The sequence below is a fragment of the Octodon degus genome, unplaced genomic scaffold (assembly GCF_000260255.1).
Source record: "Octodon degus isolate 3935 unplaced genomic scaffold, OctDeg1.0 scaffold00121, whole genome shotgun sequence".
NCBI classification, from domain to species: Eukaryota; Metazoa; Chordata; class Mammalia; order Rodentia; family Octodontidae; genus Octodon; species Octodon degus.
In genome coordinates, this window is record NW_004524697.1 from 7,589,775 (window position 1) to 7,607,622 (window position 17,848).

At 37.3% G+C, this 17,848-nt stretch overlaps 1 protein-coding gene across 2 annotated transcripts in view; it reads left to right on the plus strand.

Moving 5' to 3' along the window:
• The window catches only part of LOC101592473 (histone PARylation factor 1), a 33,011-nt gene extending 18,824 nt beyond the window's left edge, over positions 1–14,187 (plus strand). For both annotated transcript variants that reach the window (XM_004640237.2, XM_023700109.1), the window contains 4 exons: positions 2,180–2,330; positions 8,182–8,269; positions 11,843–12,015; positions 13,935–14,187. In XM_004640237.2, the coding sequence (XP_004640294.1) occupies positions 2,180–2,330; positions 8,182–8,269; positions 11,843–12,015; positions 13,935–14,066 (544 nt within the window). In that variant the 3' untranslated portion in view covers positions 14,067–14,187. The remainder of the gene's footprint in view (positions 1–2,179; positions 2,331–8,181; positions 8,270–11,842; positions 12,016–13,934) is intronic.
• Positions 14,188–17,848: the final 3,661 nt, after the last annotated feature.

Sequence of the window (17,848 nt, forward strand, 5' to 3'; positions counted from 1 at the left end):
GAGCTGGGGTTTGGGCGTGGGTACTTGTGGAGCAGTTATTTTCTCAGTTGAGCCCAAAACAGAAATGATGAGCTGTATTTGTTGCCAGTGATAAAATTCAAAATTTCTAACAAAAATCAGACTGGAAGCTATAGTACTGTGAACATTACTGAGCTTGAAAGCTCTTCACTAAAGACTTTTTACTTGAATGTGATTGTTTTCATATTTTTATATAATAGAATTAATTTGATGTAATGAAAACTTAACATTTAAAAGATCCACAGAACTGACCAGTGTGTTCCAAGTCACCACTGGATAATCCTATGAAACATGGCATAGTGCAAACATTCATGTAGACTTCAAGACATTTCACTATATTTAGTGTGACGGAACACAGGATGTTGATGGCTGTAGTTTTAGTTTGCATGCTGTGCCTTATCTTGAAACATCACGAAGCAGTGTGTTAGAGAGTATGCTTGTAGTTGAGACAAAAGCTTAATGAACTCACAGAAAGTCATGATGACGAGTGAAGAGCTTTGATGGCTGCACCACAACTTTGATGAGAGAGTATTAGCAAGGGAGTAGTTACTTTTCTCTCCTTGCTGGGACCAAGTACCCAACACCCAAAATGAAGGAAGGAAAGGTTTCTTTAGCTCACAGTTAGTGGAGGTTTTAGTCCATACTCAGCTGGGTCCACAGCAGACTGTAACATGGCAGAGGACAGCCATTCATGCTGCAGAAAACAGCAAAACAGCAAGAGCAACAAGCAAAGGCAAAAGGGAGGAGCAGAGGCGACGATGGCAACAGAGAGCAAGTCTCTCTGTAGGTGTAGCACTCATACCCATAATCCCAGCAGCACTCACACCCATAATCCCAGCACTGCATCATGAGTTAATCACAAATTCTTGAAGTCTGTCCCATAGCTGCATGAGGTTTGGGGGGGATACCTAGACACAAACCATAACAATATGTGAACATAAAAAAAAAAAAAAAAAATACATAGCACAGAATTCTTGATGGCCAGGAAGACTAAAGATTGGTTTACATAGGCCTAATGTGATTAACTTTATTTTTTATAGTTAATACAAATATGTTCGTTTAGTGTATAGCCTATGATGATTGAAGGTGAGATGTAATATGTATGCTATAATCAGAAGCCACTGGTTTAGGTGGCTTGGGTTTCATTGGCACATTAATTTACCCTTACTAGCTTTCTCACGCAGGTAAGTTGATGATCATTTGTGCCTCAGTTTCTTGTTATGTAAAATGGAGGGAAGAACAGCAGCCCACTGTCAGTGTTCTAAGCCTTTCACAGTGAGCCCTCAGCCCATGGCAGTGTTACAGTGAGGAAGTGTAGTGTCTAAGGTAGGTAGCACACAGAAGTGGATTCCCTACTGGGTTTTGGTACTAACTACGGGAGATGGGGATGGCTTGTCCGTGGAGCACCACTTCTCTTCTTTTTAAACTTGACTTCATACACTGCTTACTGGTGGCAAGACTCACTTTTTATGTTAAAATGTAACGTTATTCTGTCATTAATGTATTGTCCTTTTAAAAATTACTTGAATTATAGTTGGGTTTTTTGGGGCTTTTTTTTTTTTTTTGGTACTGGAAATTGAACTCGGGACCCTGCGCTTGCCAGGAAAGCACTTATTCTACTGAGCTGTCTCCCCCACCCAGGATTATAGTTTTGGATAAGCCTGTAAACTTTGCTTTCCTTTTACATTTTCTAAATCAACACAGACTTGAAGTTAACAGTATTTAAAACTTAATAGACTTAAATATTGTGAACATTCTCTGGCTCTTTACAAGTGAATAATCATTTTGGATACATACATGGTATTTTTTTTTTCCTCTTACACCAAATTGACCCAAAGCAGTATGCCACATCTTAATATTTGAGTGATACAACTTAAAATGTGACTTAACTTCAGCTTTTAAAATAGGCCTTAACTCTCTAATGTCTACAATAAAGTTGTACAGACTTAGTTATATTTTCTATTTCTATGACTAGCAGCTTTTTATTAATATTACCTTTCCCTTGTTTGACAAAAACTATTAGGAACTTGGAGAGAGCCATTGTCAATTTTTCTGCAGACTTTCTTGCATGGAATTTGATTTCTTTTTATTGCCATTAACTTAAAAATATTTCAAGTATATAATTATTACAGCAATATAATGAGAGTTTTTACTTTTTCAGATTATTTTTGATGAAAAGGCTTAAAGAAGCAACAGATAAAAAGAAAGTTAGTTTCTTGAAAAACATAGATGAAAAACTCACACAGACAGCAAGAAAATTGGGGTACTCCCTGGAACAGAGAACCGTGAAGATGAAACAGAGAGACAAGAAAGTACGGTTTCAATCTGTTGATTGTTTCCTTCTGATTTCTCCCCTCACACTCCATCTGAACCTGAGAGAACTGGGTGCCGTGTCCTCAGGAGCTTCCTTACGGGCTTCTGCTGAATAAATTAGTCCTGGGGCGGGAACCTTAGTGTGCTCATTTACTGGAAACCCTGCTTCAGTTCCTTTTCTGACCCTGATTCAGCTGCAGGGGTGTTGCTGATAAGTCGTAGATGCTAAATTGTACTCGTAACAGTTTTTTCTTTAGTCCCAAAGACTAGAAATAATTTCCAAAAATGTACCTTTTAATGACACTCATTATATTATGACATTTTAAAATTTAAGATTTTATATTGGCATTTTATCCTCCTGATTATCCTAGGAAGTTTCTTTCACCATATGACTAGAAGGAACAATAGCAGGGCTCCCTTGTTACTATGTATTCTTAATTTGTCTCGGTTATAGATTGAGCCTCTGTAGGCTTAACACTTGCTGGCAAATTCTTTAATCAGAACTTGGTTTTATTTTTCTACCACAAATTACAATGTAGTTCACAGCAGATTTCCTGAATTCTTCCCCATAGTTATAAGTATTACTAAGATTTAAATTTCATAAGTGTATTTATTCTGGCTCCCTACCCTATAAATTTTTAGTATTTTTAGTACAAAATGGGTGGTAAAAAACATAAAAAGAAGAACTTACAAGACAATCATGATTTTTTTAATTATTTGGTACAGGGTCTCGCTATGCAGCTTGAACTCGTAGTGATCCCGTCTCAGCCTCCTCAGTGCTGGGATTACAGACATGCACCACCATGCCCCGCTTCAGTGGCCAGCAGAGCGTGGAGTACCAGGGATCCATCAGGGTCCTTATGCTTGCCAGGCAGGCACTTAGACTGCCGAGCCATCTCCCAGCCCAGTATAATCATTATATTCCCGTTAGTAATTGTTTTCAGATCCTTTTTGTGTAAGGTTTTTGTTTTTGTTTTTGTTTTGGAACCGGGGATTGAACTCAGGCCCTCGTGCTTGCCAGGGAAGCACTTATTCCACTGAGCCATCTCCCCGGCCCCTTGTGTAAGTTTTTAAAATATGATTGACAGAGCTTCATTTGATTTGTATTCACTTATTAGCAGAAATTCGTTTGTCTTATGTATACAACTAATAATATATCCACTTATGTATAATGTAGCACTGTGTAGCGCACTGGAAGTTAGTGTTTGTTTTGTGGTACTGGATTGAACCCATGGCCTTGTGCTGCTAGGCACAAGTTTAGGTTGCTCCTAAACATCTCCTGAAGCTCCTCCTCGTCAGCTTCAGCACTGAGCTACACCCCCAGTTTTAAGAAATCAGTGTCTTTACACAGCCAGTACCTTATCGTACTTTGGAAATCGAAGTTTTTATATAACTTAACTCATTTTACCCCTATAACAAATCTGCTGTGTAGGAATTACCCTGTTTTATAGATAACTAAATTGAAACTTTGTGCTTTGCTGAAAGTCATCAGTGGAGATCTGAAGTTCCATATTTAGTATTCTTTCCTCTACATCTTACCAATTAGTTAGCTCTGTGCCACTTTCCGTTTTTCTACCTATGTTTGTTCATTTTTAGTAATGGATAAATAATGCTGTGAAAAATGAAGTTTTTGGGCCTTATTCTTTTCATGTCTAATCTTATATCTCAGGACATCACCCAACCCAGTGGAGGTTCCTGCTAAGTTAGGAATCCTGTCCTTCCTCATAACATTAGTATTCTTATCATTTACTAATGATAGACATCTTTATGGGTAATTAGTGCACTTTGTCATCTGTGAAAATACAGATATACTTTGGGTTTTACTGTGTGTCATTTAACTTTTGTGAGAGAGGCTGTGGGGAAAAGGGAACCCTTCTCCACTGTTGGTGGGAGTGTAGAATGGTGCAACCATTATGGAAATCAGTGTGGAAACTCCTTAGAAAACTAGGACTGGAAATCCCATTCAAGCCTGCTATCCCCCTACTGGGAATTTTCCTGGAGGAACTGAAAGCATCATCTCATAGTAATATATGTGTACCTATGTTTATAGCAGCCCAATTTGTGATAGCCAGATCTTGGAAACAATCAAAATGCCCATCACATGTGGAATGGTTGAAAAAGATGTGGTACTTTTATATAATGGAGGACTACTTAGCTATAAAGAATGATAAACTTGAAGCCTTCATATTTAAGTGGATGCCCCTTGAAGATATACTTATTAGTGAAAAAAAACCAGACCCACATCCGTAAATATCGTATTGTCTCCCTAATACAAGGACTTACAATTCCATATATGGTTAGGTTTCTAAATTTCTTTGTAAAAATATGTAAATGCTTATTTCTACTTTTATATAATTATTTTTCCTTCATATTCTGTAAGGACTTAAAGTTCAACATATCAATATCTGATGGAAAATACCTGTTCCATGTTATGCCAAAATGTTTGATATTTCAACAGATAGGGTAAACCGAACTGCATATATTGCAGATTAATAATTAGCTTCTCTTCTGGAGGGTTAACAACCTAAGTTAGCAGATCAAAATTTGAGAAAAGGAAGGGCTGCATGGTTAGCCAACATTTTGGCCCTAGCCTTTCAAGGTCAGTGAAGACTCAGAACGTAGGAGAACCTGTACTGTAACAACATGTAACTCAGTTGTGCTCCAAATTTTCTGATCAAGAAGATTATGGAACCACAGAGGAATGTGTTCGATGATCTAAAGTGAGCCTGGGGAGAGTCACATGGAGAGAAAAAAAATATTTTCTCAAGCTTTCACAAAGAGCAAATTGGTCAAGCAATGGCCGTGACTCATCCTCATGTCAGACACTGACAAAAGGATGTACAAAAGGCAGTACAGGGCTACAGGATAAATCCTGAGAGTACTTGGCTGACCTTATCAGATACAAAAGTTACACTTCTTGTTATATAGGTCTTGCTATATCTTGGTCTTAACCATCCAGCAGAAAAGTATAAAAATGAGGTATATAAAGTAAATCCATATTAATATGATGAGCTGTAAAAGGCTCAAGTCAATAACTTCTGAGGATAACCCACTAATATTATAGACTGCTAGACAGTGTTAGATTGTTTAGTTGAATTCAAACACCTATAGTATTTAGATGCCAATAGAATATTCACCTCTGACAAGACAAAAAAAAAAAAAAAAAGGGTACAAAGGAAAGATCATTTTGTATTTATATATACAAAATAGTTAGGATAAATTTACAGCTATTTTCACTTAATTCAGTGAGAAGAAAGAGGTGTACTAACAGTGTTTGGACAGAATAGCCTGTCTGCTTCTTGTACTACGGATAACCACTAAGAAGATAACAATGTACAGTGTATTGACTATCAAAACTGTCCTATTAATCAGCTGTGAAACTGAAAAAAAAAATAACCTTTGTGAGAAAAGTCAGATGACCTATCTTATGTTTATGAATATGTCACTTTATGATGCTGAATTTGAGATCTACACCATAATTTTGAGGGACTGCATAGTATGGGCTTATATTCAAAAGTTAGGTTACTTAATTTTCACAGTACAAAGTAAACTTATCCTTGCCCTTTTATTTGCACACGTATTATATCCCTAAAAGGAATTCCTCCACTTATTATTGCCGGGTCAAAGGCAGTTTAAGGAGCTTCTGTCTAGTTTTCTTTGCTTGTTTCTAATTTTGTGAGTTTTCACCCCCTAAATTCTTTTGTCTTTTCATAGTTAGGTATAAAGTGATACCTCACTGTTTTAATTAGCATTTCTTTGATAGAAAGGAGGTTAAATATTTTTCATTTCTGTGTTGCATATGTGCTCATTTCTATCTTACTCTTGTGCTTTGAGTCTTTTGTTTGTAAAGCATCCTTATAGATTCATCTTTATTAATTTTGTTGTGTACATTTTAAGTATTTTTCGTCAGTTAATGTCATAATTTTATTCTTAATTCTTATTTGATAGATTTTTAATATATTCAGCTCTTATCAGTGCCGTCTTTTTCCAACATAAAATTATGGAAAAAATATGATATTTGCCTTTCTTCTACTAGTTATTTACAGTTTCATTTTTATACTAACTCTTGAAATCCAACTGCAGATTATTTTGGTGTGAAGATTAAAATATAGGGTTGTAACTTTATTTTTTCCCAAATAGTCAACAGTTGCCTAAAACTTGTTTTAATAATCTGTCCTTTCTGGAGGCTCAATAAAACAGTGGGAGTGAAGTTTTAAGATGCAGAAACTTAGGTGAGAGAAGTTTAAAATAAGTTTAGTTTGGGATGTGTCCTTGGAAGGTTTCACTGGATTATATGAAGAGGAGAAATATTGTAGCAAATAATTTACTAAGGGAAGACCTGAAAGAAAGAATGTTGACTGAGAGGAATTTTGTTGGTGTTTAGGCTGGGTTTATTTTTTTGTCTTTGAAGGTTAGCACTTGTACAAAGGGTACCACAGAAGTAGAAACTGCCCTTTTTTGGGGGAATTGGTAAAGTAAGCATAAATTTTTCAGGTAAAAATAATTAGGGTCTGAATTTGGCAGGATGGACAAGAGGAATTCTCTCCTCTTCTTGCTAAATAATAAACCTGGTGCTCTGCTCTGTTTGTATGCTTTCTGTCTAGAAGACATTTGGACCTTAGAGGAAACTGATATTGTGACAGCCTTCTAAATAACTAACAGTTATATTTTATAAGTACTTCAGATGCTTTTTAACTTTTTTCAATTTCTTTTCTTCATTTTACAAAGAGCTTTAATATCTAAAAACACTTTCAGAAGTCCAAATCAGATTTAAGGCCATGGCTGAAGTTCTACAGGGAAATGGGGAGCCAAATTTCACAGGACAGCGGGTACTACTCTAGTCACATGTTCTCGCAGCAAGAGACACCACATGGGTCCCAATAGAGGCTGATCTTTTTCGTGATACACAGGAACTCCTGCTCGTTGACCTTGCCTCTCCATCTCAGTTGGCTTCATCAGTCACCTCCTGAAGGTCCTCATTGGTCAGGTTTCCACCCAGCTCCTTGGCCTCATGCTTCAGATTTCTGAACGATGTCCCAGTTTCATCATCATCAAAGAGTTTAAAAGCTTTCAGGATTTCTTCCTTGGTATCTTTCTTAGACATTTTCTGAGTCATCACAGTCAGAAAGTCACTAAAGTTCATTTGGCCTGTCCCCTCCTTATCATTTTGCTTATCATTTTCTTGATTTTTTTTCTTTCTTGGGCTCAAAGCTCAGGGCTCCCATTGCCACCTTTAGTTCCTTTACATCAATGGTCCCTGTCCCATCTGCATCAAAGAGATACAAAACTTCCCAGATTTCCTGTTTCTGCTCTTCAGTCAGCTCTGGTTTAGGACTCATCCTTTTTCTCAGAGCACTTGACGCCATGTTTGCCATCGCAGCCAGACTCCCTTCAATTTTTATTAGTATACATTTGCTGCACGTGCTTACATTCCTCATGGAGAGTTGGTACTTGTATTTAGCACGTCTTTAATTCATTTTATTTCCCCTTCCTGTCTCCTCCCTCCCACTCCTTAGAGCTCTTGGGCCCCTTCGCATTTGAAAAAGATCTACCTCTGTATTTTCTATTATTTGTCTTTTATTTTGCTCTTTATTTATATTTTGGGTTTCTCATATAAGAGAAACCATTGTGTGTCTGATTTATTTCACTAAACATTGTCTCGGAGCTTTTTAGCTAATTTAAAAAGAGATACTATTTTTATTCTAGATTCCAAATTACTAAAACAAAATATCTTTGAGTATTGAGCAGAAATTTTATGTGGGGTTTTTTTTTTTTCCTTTTGGTATCTTTGGCTTGGTTTGTATGGTCTATTTGCTGTGATTTAACTTTGCTTATTTTTCTTTAACTTAGGTTGTGACAAAGACCTTTCATGGTGCAGGCTTGGTTGTTCCAGTAGATAAAAATGACGTTGGGTACAGAGAACTGCCTGAAACAGATGGTAATATATTTCATCCATAAGCATGTCCATATATGTTAATATATATGGTAGAGGGTTTCCTTTCATTGGGAAATTAAATACCCATAAAGATCAAGCTCGTCACAACTGGGTTTTATACCAGTGTGACGTGTAGTAAATTATTTAACCTCACTAAACCTTATCTTTTCCATTTGTGAAAAGAATGATACTATTTCATAGATGTATTTATGATGCGAGAGTACATAATGTACTTAAATTGAACTATTTCATAACCTTTGATATTATAGTGAACTTGCAAAGTAGTAATTATTGAAATAGGTTTTACTTGTATAGTTTTTTATGAGCATTTTTTATCTGCATGTAAAACTGCTTAGCTTTCATAAACCCAAATTTCCTATCTACTTTATATATAAGAACACTTTGAAAATGAAGTATATATATAATCTCATTATTGCTATATTTTAAAAAAAGAGTTAAAAGCACTTCTCTTCTCCATTCCCCTCTTACTGTAAGCATCCTTCTTGGCATTCCTTTTCCACGAAGTGTAAAACTTAAAAGGGAGTCACATTAACAGCTCCTGGAGGGAGAGCCAACTATTCCTGCCCAGCACTGCATCTGGCCATTCGTTTTTCATAATGGAGCTAATTAACCTTTGTAATTACTGGTCTCTGGTGTTAAAACCTAAACAATGTATTTTTAACCATTTCTGTAAAGCAGCTCTTTTCAAACTTTGAGATGTTTCATCTGATAATTACTCAATGTAACTTTTTGTTGTGTAACTACCACTTTAATCTTTGTGGGGGGTGTGGTACTAAGGATTGAACTTGAGACCCTTGCGCTTGCCAGGCAGGGCTTAAGCCACAGAGCCACATCCCCCCAGTCACTACCACTTTAGAGGAATGCCGAAGGAGACTTGAGTGTGGTGAGCTGTCTTAAGACAGTGGCCACCAGCCACATGTGGCGATGGAGCACTTTTAATGTGGGTGAAGTGACAGGGGAACAGTTTATATTTTTAATTTAAATGTACAAGTTGAACCAGCATTAAATGTTTCTGTATTGATTATATGTTGAAATAATACTGTTTTAGAAATACTGGGTGTTTTAATTCTTGTTTCTTTTTTTCATGTGGATATTAGAAAAATGTTAATTGTATATAAACTCCATTTTATGGTTCCCTTGGACATTGTCTGTCCCATTTCTCCTTCATGAATCCAGAAATGCTCGTACCTTCTATCATGCAGTCCTCTGCTGATACCCTAAATAACCTCCCTTTTTGCTCATTAGTCCACTCGTAGCTTTTAAAAGCATCATTTGGGGCTGGGGATATAGCTTAGCAGTGCAGTGCCTGGCTGCCAACCTCAGGTCCTGAGCTCAATTTCTGGTATGTGTCCCCCCCCCCCCCCCCATCACTGGCATCTCATTTGGGAAAGATTGAGACTATCTGCTACACAGCAGCAGCCTAAAACTCTAAGGGTGGTAAATGTTAAGATGTAGTACGTGGAGTAAAAGATTATTTTTCCCTAGTTGTGTGTGGTTTTGGAGTTTTAGAGTCAAGCTATTAGTTCCTTCAGTGGTTTATTTCTGCATAAGTAGACACATGAAGACTTAATATCTTCTTGCTCTTGCCAAGTGTTGCTTGGTATAGTGGACTGAGGGTTTGTTAATGTGGTGTGACATTGCTAAACAGAAAACAGTTAAGTTGCTCCTAACTGGTATTCCTCTTTAAAACTTCCTATAATTTTAACCTTGCAGTTAAAATAGTTTATTGACCAACTCTTAAATGTTATGATTCATTATACCATGTGCTATATACCTACCAGTAATAGCACATAATCCTCATTCACTTCTTTAGGTCTTATTCTCATTTTCAGGAGGAAAATAGGACCAGAATCATCATGAAAAAAATGAGGGAACTGGCTCTCACACATGGTCCTTCTAACAATGGAGTGCATACCATTTCCCAGTGTGAGAGTAGTGGCTGAACTCTGTGGCCTTTTAGTTTTGACAAAAGCACTGTGGCACAGCTTACGTATTTCATTTGGTGGTACTTCACAGGCTATGGTGACAATTCCCAAATCATTAAATCCAGTGTTTTGAATAGTAACATTTAAAGCTTCATTTTGAGTAGTTAAATCTTCACTGAGATATGTTGTAAGTTTGCGCTTGTGTTAATTTCGGTGGAATGTTCTGTTGGTGGAAGAATATGTCCTTCCTCACAGTGATGCTGAGCCAAGTATTTTCATCTCACTTCAGTATTTTTCAAGCTTAGAACTTCTTGTGATTTGCTTGTTTTCTAGTCTATGATTTTTCCAGGGACACAAATTGAAAATATACCAAAGTGTGATAAACTTTAAATTATTTGCTAAGGGAAAACAGATCTTTACCTTCGTGCCAGCTCAAATTGATTTTGAAGTGGTTGCCCGGAGCTTTGTGGTGAGAAAAATTTGAAGGGTCCCAGTTAGTTAATTAAATCTGAATACACAAAAGAATCACTTATTTTCTAGCTGTTAGAAAAGGATTTTGTAGGAAGCTTCATTTGTTCCTTGAAATGATTGGCTTTGCTATTTTGCAAAAGAAAGGCCATGAAACATATTTTAAATTATTTAACATTTGATAGGCTGCAGACCAGTAAAGACCATAAATTTACTGCCATAGTCTATCAGAGGTAGCAAAAGGAGCAAGCCACATTTTCTGACTTCACCTAATAATATCTTATTACCATTTTCATCATGACTGAATCAAACGATGTCATACACTGAGGTGTGTATCAGTATATCTTTACCACCGTTGAAAATTACTTACCTTACAGTTTACTCTTACTAGTAGTGCCTTGTTCTTAAGTCTGATTGTTAGTGTTTTAACCAGTCCTCATCTACCCCAGTAGCCACCCTGTTTAGAAATGTATTTTGAGTAATAACCAGTTTTTTTCATTATTGAATTATCTTCAATGAAGTACAATTGGTCAATAACAGGTTATAACTTGTGAACATAAAATCTATTATAGATTCTCAGGACCTAATCTCATTTGCATTCTGAGAGCTGGAGTACATTGGCATTTAGAGAGTAATGAAGAAAATGTTGAAAGCTAAAATAGTAGGGCACCGGTAATTTCTATGTTCTTACCTCCGGTTATACTCTTCACAAATGTTTCTTTCTCTCCCAACTAGTACAATGCATGGACTAGTCTAGAATCCACACTTTGCAGGCTACATACTCTGTTCATATTGCTGTTTTTGTGATTTTTATTTCCTACTTTAAAAAGACATTTATAGTTTGAGGGCAGTTAGGAATGAGATGAACCAGGCATGCCTCAAGTTTCCCAACTCCTGAACAAGCCTGCTGAAATTTTTTGAAGCTTATATAAAATGATTGTAACTGACTCCATTGTGAAATCTTTCCTGTTAAGCCATTTTTATGCTAAAGTCCTTAGAAAAATTATGAAATTGCCATTTAGAATCATAATTCAGCAGATTACTTACGTGGCATCAGTTAGACTAATACAGTCATATGAGGAAAAACTTTTTTATCTCTAAAGAATGTTGTAATCTTTCTAGTTAAATAGATTATATAAATCTTTATGTTGATTTATTTCAGCTGACCTCAAGAAAATTTGCAAAACCATTGTTGAGGCTGCCACTGATGAAGAGAGACTAAAAGCCTTCGCTCCCATCCAGGAAATGATGACTTTCGTGCAGTTCGCTAATGACGAATGTGATTACGGCATGGGGCTGGAGCTAGGGATGGACCTCTTTTGCTATGGATCACATGTGAGTTAAAAAATACACTTCTACAGATACATACTGATGCGTGCATGTTCATGTTCCCCAAATTCTGGCCGAGGTAAGCTATGGGAACAGCTTCTATCAAAATGAACTTTCAAAGTGATTTTTAAGTAGATGGACTGAAAATATTTAATCCATCTTATATTCAAAGGTGAATAACCCAAGATTAGTTCCTTCAGGTTTAAAGTAAGTTTATTTATTAGACATATAATAGGGGTATGCCATTTAGTTTGATAAGTGTATTTGTGCTTGTGTATATGGTGTGTATTTGCACACCTTTGGGTCCATTTCTTTTCTTTTTTTCTTTTTTGAGAGAGGTTCTCATTATATAGTTTACAAAGGTCTTAAACTCACTATGTGAGTGGCCTTGAATTCTCAGCACTCCTGCCTCAGCCTTCCAAATACTGGAACTACAGGTATCTGTCACTGTACCCAGCTGATAAATACTATTTTAAAATATGCTTTAAATTAAAATACAGGAGATAATAGTTCTTGTTAATTATTTGCTCATTGAATTAGAAGAATTTACTTAATAATTAAACCAGTGCTGAAGGTTAAAAAGGCAATCAGGTAGGGCAGATGTAACATTCTTCTGGCTGTGTAATACCAGGCACTCTATCGAACATTGTGTCTTTGTCCTTACCGATAAAATGCCTGCCTGTGTGCACATGTGCATGTATCGCCCCTGCCCTGTACCAGGCCATTTAATTCTCATTTAATCTACCCAAGTTTTAGGAAAGCAAAGCATTTTGCCCAGGACTGCACGAGCCACCTGCTTCCTATGTTAATATCTAGGTTATTATCTAAGTAATTCCTAGACTATAAAGTGTGTAGGAATCACCTGGGGATATTATTAAAATTGGAACTCTACTTCAGTAGTTCTGAGAGTACACATTTCCGGCATGCTCCTGGGGACAGTAATGCTGCTACTTTACAGACTCTTGGGGCAAGACCAAAGTAGGTCTAGCATTAACATGCATCAGTGTCTCCTAGAGAGTTTGTTGAAACACAGACTGAGCTCCATATACTTTCCTCCACCTTAGACTGAGTTCTTGGCTGGATACTGAGAAATTCCATTTCTTACAAGCTAGCAGGTGAAGTTGAAGCCTCTGGGTAGGACAGGTCACAATGAGAACCCCGCTAAAAGCCCTATTCTATTATCTCTCTCTCTCTTTCCTTACCTTATATATGGTCAGTAAAAGTCACCAAAATATTTAACAACAAAAATGATAGTCACTGACTGATCAAAATATAGTGCTTAAGCTACCAGAAAGTGCCAACACATAAAAACGTAAACCCACGAGATATGAGTCGGTTAAGTAACAAACTTAAAGATTGTTGTGAGAATAACATGAGTAAAAAGGTGTTGGATAGTATTTACCTTGTGTTAAGGTAAAATACAAGAAATGGCAAATAATTCAATCAGATTTATCAACCAAAGAATCGGTAGTTTTTCTGCTGGTGCATAGTAACAGCTGTGCTGTGAAAATTAAGCCTGTAACAGAGGTGAAGTGGTCACATGGCAGCAGGAATGTGACAGTGATTTGAAACCTATTCTTGCAGGGTATCACAAAGAAAAAAGCAAAGTATTTTACTGGTGGGAATATATTGCAATGGAGGAAAAAGTAATTGAGGACATAGTTTGGGGCAAAAAAAGTTGATAAAGCCTAAGGGACTAGAGAGGCTTCATTTGTTGTAACTTCGTTTTTTTCAAGAGATGCCTTTAATCTTAGTCATACAACTACAGCTGACATCAGGTGGCTGTCCTAAAATTCACTGTTCACTGAGCAAGTAGCTAACATTTTTGACAGTAGGCTTTGTTAAAACAGGTACTGCTTCAGTATTTTTTTTTCTCCCTACTAGGGTATATTATTCACTTAATACTATATTCTTTTGTTTTTCAGTATTTTCACAAAGTGGCTGGGCAGCTTTTACCTCTTGCATATAATCTGTTGCAAAGAACTCTGTTTGCAGAAATTATCGAGGACCACCTGGCCAACAGAAGTAAAGAGAACATAGACCAGCTGGCAGGATGAGTGAGTTTGCTTGAGTGTACCGTGTTTTAAACCATTAGTAGGGAATGTGAGGGGTGTTTGTTTGTTTGTTTTTAAGGAATACAGAAAATAAACTGAGGAAAACATTTACTAAAAATTTTCATAAGGCTGTTCTGGTCTGATTTTTATTTCTTTCGTTTGCACATAAGTGGCAGTTAAATCTCATTAATTGGTGATACCCTAATCACCTTTTAGAGGACAACTACGGTTGTTTTCTGAATGTCACCCACAGATGCCTGTAGATAACAAATTGTCCTCTTTTCAAGGAGCACTCTGCACACAGGGTGAGCATCCCTAACGCAGGACTGTAAAATCTGCAACTTTTTAATGCCAACATGATTGAAAAGTTTTGGATTTTAAAGCATGTTTGTTTTTCACTTAGGCATGCTGACTTGACAAATACAATGCAAACGTTGCAGTATCTGATAAACTAAAATCTGAAACACTTCTGGTCCCAATAATTTCACAGAAAGGACATGAAACCTGCACTTGTTATGTGGACAACTGAGAATCTGTTTCTTCTGTCTCAAGTTGGAATAGCTCTAGCTTTAATGACTGAGTTTATGTGGACAAGGAGCAGCACAGAATCAAACAAGGAAAATCTGTACATTGTTACGTTGCTCTTCTAGAGTGCCTGCCCCAGGCCCACCAAAACTGGATTTTGATTAATAGCCCAGCTGACGCACTTGTGACTTGTGTTCTCTGAATAAGTCTGCAAATATCCCATTAGATAGAGTTCTAAAATCCATTCTTTTGACTGTGATTTGCCAGCCAACATAGCATAGTATTTGGATAGAGTAAACAGTATTCTGTTAAGGATACTTCAATGCCATTGAAGTTTCCCACTACAAATCATCCACTGGATTTCTAGTATAAATCTTTAGACAGTTTTTCTTCCCCCAATTCAGATTCTCCTTAAAACTGACAAGAGGACCAGGGAGATAGCTCAGTTGAATAAGTGCTTGCCTGGCAAGCGCAAAGGCCTGAGTTCAATCCCTGGTTCCAGAAAAAAAAAATGTCCGAGCTGAGCTTGCATAGTGAGATCCTGCACCAAATAAATAAATCAATACATGCTTTGGGGTCGGGGAGATGGCTCAGTAGAGTAAGTGCTTCCCTGGCAAGCGCAAGGACCCAAGTTCAGTCCCCGGTTCTGCAAAAAAAAAAAAAAAAAAACAAACAACTGACAAGAAGTCCATCTTAAGAGCTTTTTCACCTTTTTGTGAATTTCAAGATAAAGTCCTCAGTTCATCTAATTTAACTCCAACGACTTACCCAGCTAGTTTCTGCTAAATAGTAATTCTCCAGAGTTCTTATGTCAACTGTTGCAAACATTTTAAGTACTTATTTTTATAGGTAGAAGTACACTGGTAGCATGAGTAGTGGGTCTCATCTCAATTACACTAAGGACATAAATTTTATAAATACGTATTTCCCTTGGTTACAGACCTTTGAATGTATATTTAATAGAAACAACCCTGGGGGCTGGTGAGATGGCTCAGTGGTCTAAAGCAGCTACTTAGAACAAGCTTAGCAAAGCCCAGGGACCATGGTTCAATCCCCCAGCACCACATGCCAGCCAGTCCTGCCACCTGGTGGGCTGAGCTGGCCACACACACACACATTAAAAAAAAAATTAAGAAACAACCCTATCACTAAATGGGAGATAAAGTGAAATGCTGTAGCAAGGGCTGGGAAACATGCCCATGAACTAGGGGTCGACTTTCCAGACAGCAGTGTCAGCTCAAGTTCACTCCCCTCGCACTGCTGCCGGGATCTGCTCCCTTTCTTGGGGCCATGCTGCCTGGTCAGAAGGTGAGAATTTCCTTAGACTGACTTTTACCTTTGCTTTCGTCACTACCCAGAACTCCTTCAGTTCCAACTGGAAGGCTCAAAGATGTTAATCATCTGCCACTTCACTTATGCAAGTCATGCCACATCCATGGCCTATGTCAACTTTTAAGAGTGTCACACATCACACTGGTCAGAAAAAGTGACCAGATCACCTTGATCTTCTAACACTTTAGAAGCTCTTGAGATTTACCCCTAAGGTGCTTCTTAACTGTTCTAAATGCTGCCCTCATTATATTAACACTTTTACATCCAAAATCAGGTGTCTTCCATTAAGACAGACAAGATTAGAAATATTTATTTCCTGACATTTTGTAATCCACTAGTCTCAAGTGTACAGTTTCTAATTTTTTATACGCCTCAATATAAATTTAAAAAGGATTTATCAAGGAACAAAAGAGAAAGATTAGCTTTTCATCCATTTTTTTACACAAACATGTCCAGAAAGCAAAGTACATGTGCCAAGATAGAAACTGGACACTACTGCCAAGAATAGGGCAGTTATAATCAGGATAATATAGCTGTGAATAGGTTTTAGCAATAAACTAAAATATGGGCACACTATTAAATTCCAACCAGGAAGTACTGATCTTCCAACTATGAACGCCTTTTTACTAAAGTGCATCCTTGTGGTGCACCAAGCCTTTTTCCTTCACTAAAGGCATAATACTCTTCGCTTCTACCCAGGGACTGGCCATCCAGCAGTCATCTGGCCACTCGGCATCCAAGGGCACTTTATCTCCATTCTTTGAGACCATATGTTAAGTGCCTGAATTTTTATTAATGAAGCATCTTCATTAGGATTTAACACAAAATCATTACCCAACTCAAAATTATTTTAATTTCTTGGAGCTCAATGAAGTTTCTTGGGAGCCAGGAAGGTAGCTCAGTAGAATAAGCGGTTGCCTGGCAAGCGCAAGGGACTGAATCCAATCCCCAGTTCTGCCAATAAAAAAAGTTTCTTAAATATAACGTGTTAAACATGCATGTATAATGCTATATACAAAGGAAAAAAGCTAATTACATGATCTGGGAGATTACGCTATATAAACAACTTGGCAATGATGTAAGGCCCTGGCACTAGCTCAAACATTAACTTTAGCTGGCTTAATGTCATTCTGCCAAAACTACTATGATCATAGTTGATGTAGTTCCTCCAGTACCCTTGACTTGCTCTCCTTAGGTGATCTACGTAGGTTTTGACCATTTATAGTTAATATGCTGTACCAGAAACTCCTTCATCTCAGTTTAAAAGATCCAATTATATGAACATCACCACTCTTTCTGTTGCTTCCTGAAGCACCCCCACCGGTTTCCAACCTGGCCATATCCTACAGTTTACTAACCACCTCATTCTGCCCACTCCTTTCTTGGCTTCCTTCATCCAGGCTTTCAGTTCAATACCCCACCATTATAATTATTCTTATACACTCATCTGCATTTGCTTTATTTAGAAGTCTAAGCCAAATAAACTGGCTACTCCTTACCTAATCTATCTCAACTAGAGAAACTATAACCGTGTTAGCTGGTGTTACTTGAACCTTCAACTGGCCAGGCTCAATGCCCACTGATCCTACTTTTTCATCTCTATTCAGACTTTCAACACCCTCCTCATCCTCAGTTAACCTCACTGAAAAGACTTTCAATAACTTAAAAAATCAAACATGACTTTAGCCCCTACGAACACACTCAGCCACCTTATCTTTGACAAAGGGGCCAAACATACTCACTGGTGAAAAAAGATACCCTCTTTAACAAATGGTGCTGGAAAAACTGGCTCTCTACATGCTGAAAACTCAAACTTGACCCAGGTCTATCACCATGCACAAAACTAAAGTCAAAATGGATTAAAGATCTAAACATTAAAGCAGAGACACTAAATCTCCTGGAAGAGAAAGTAGGAGGAACTCTTGAAG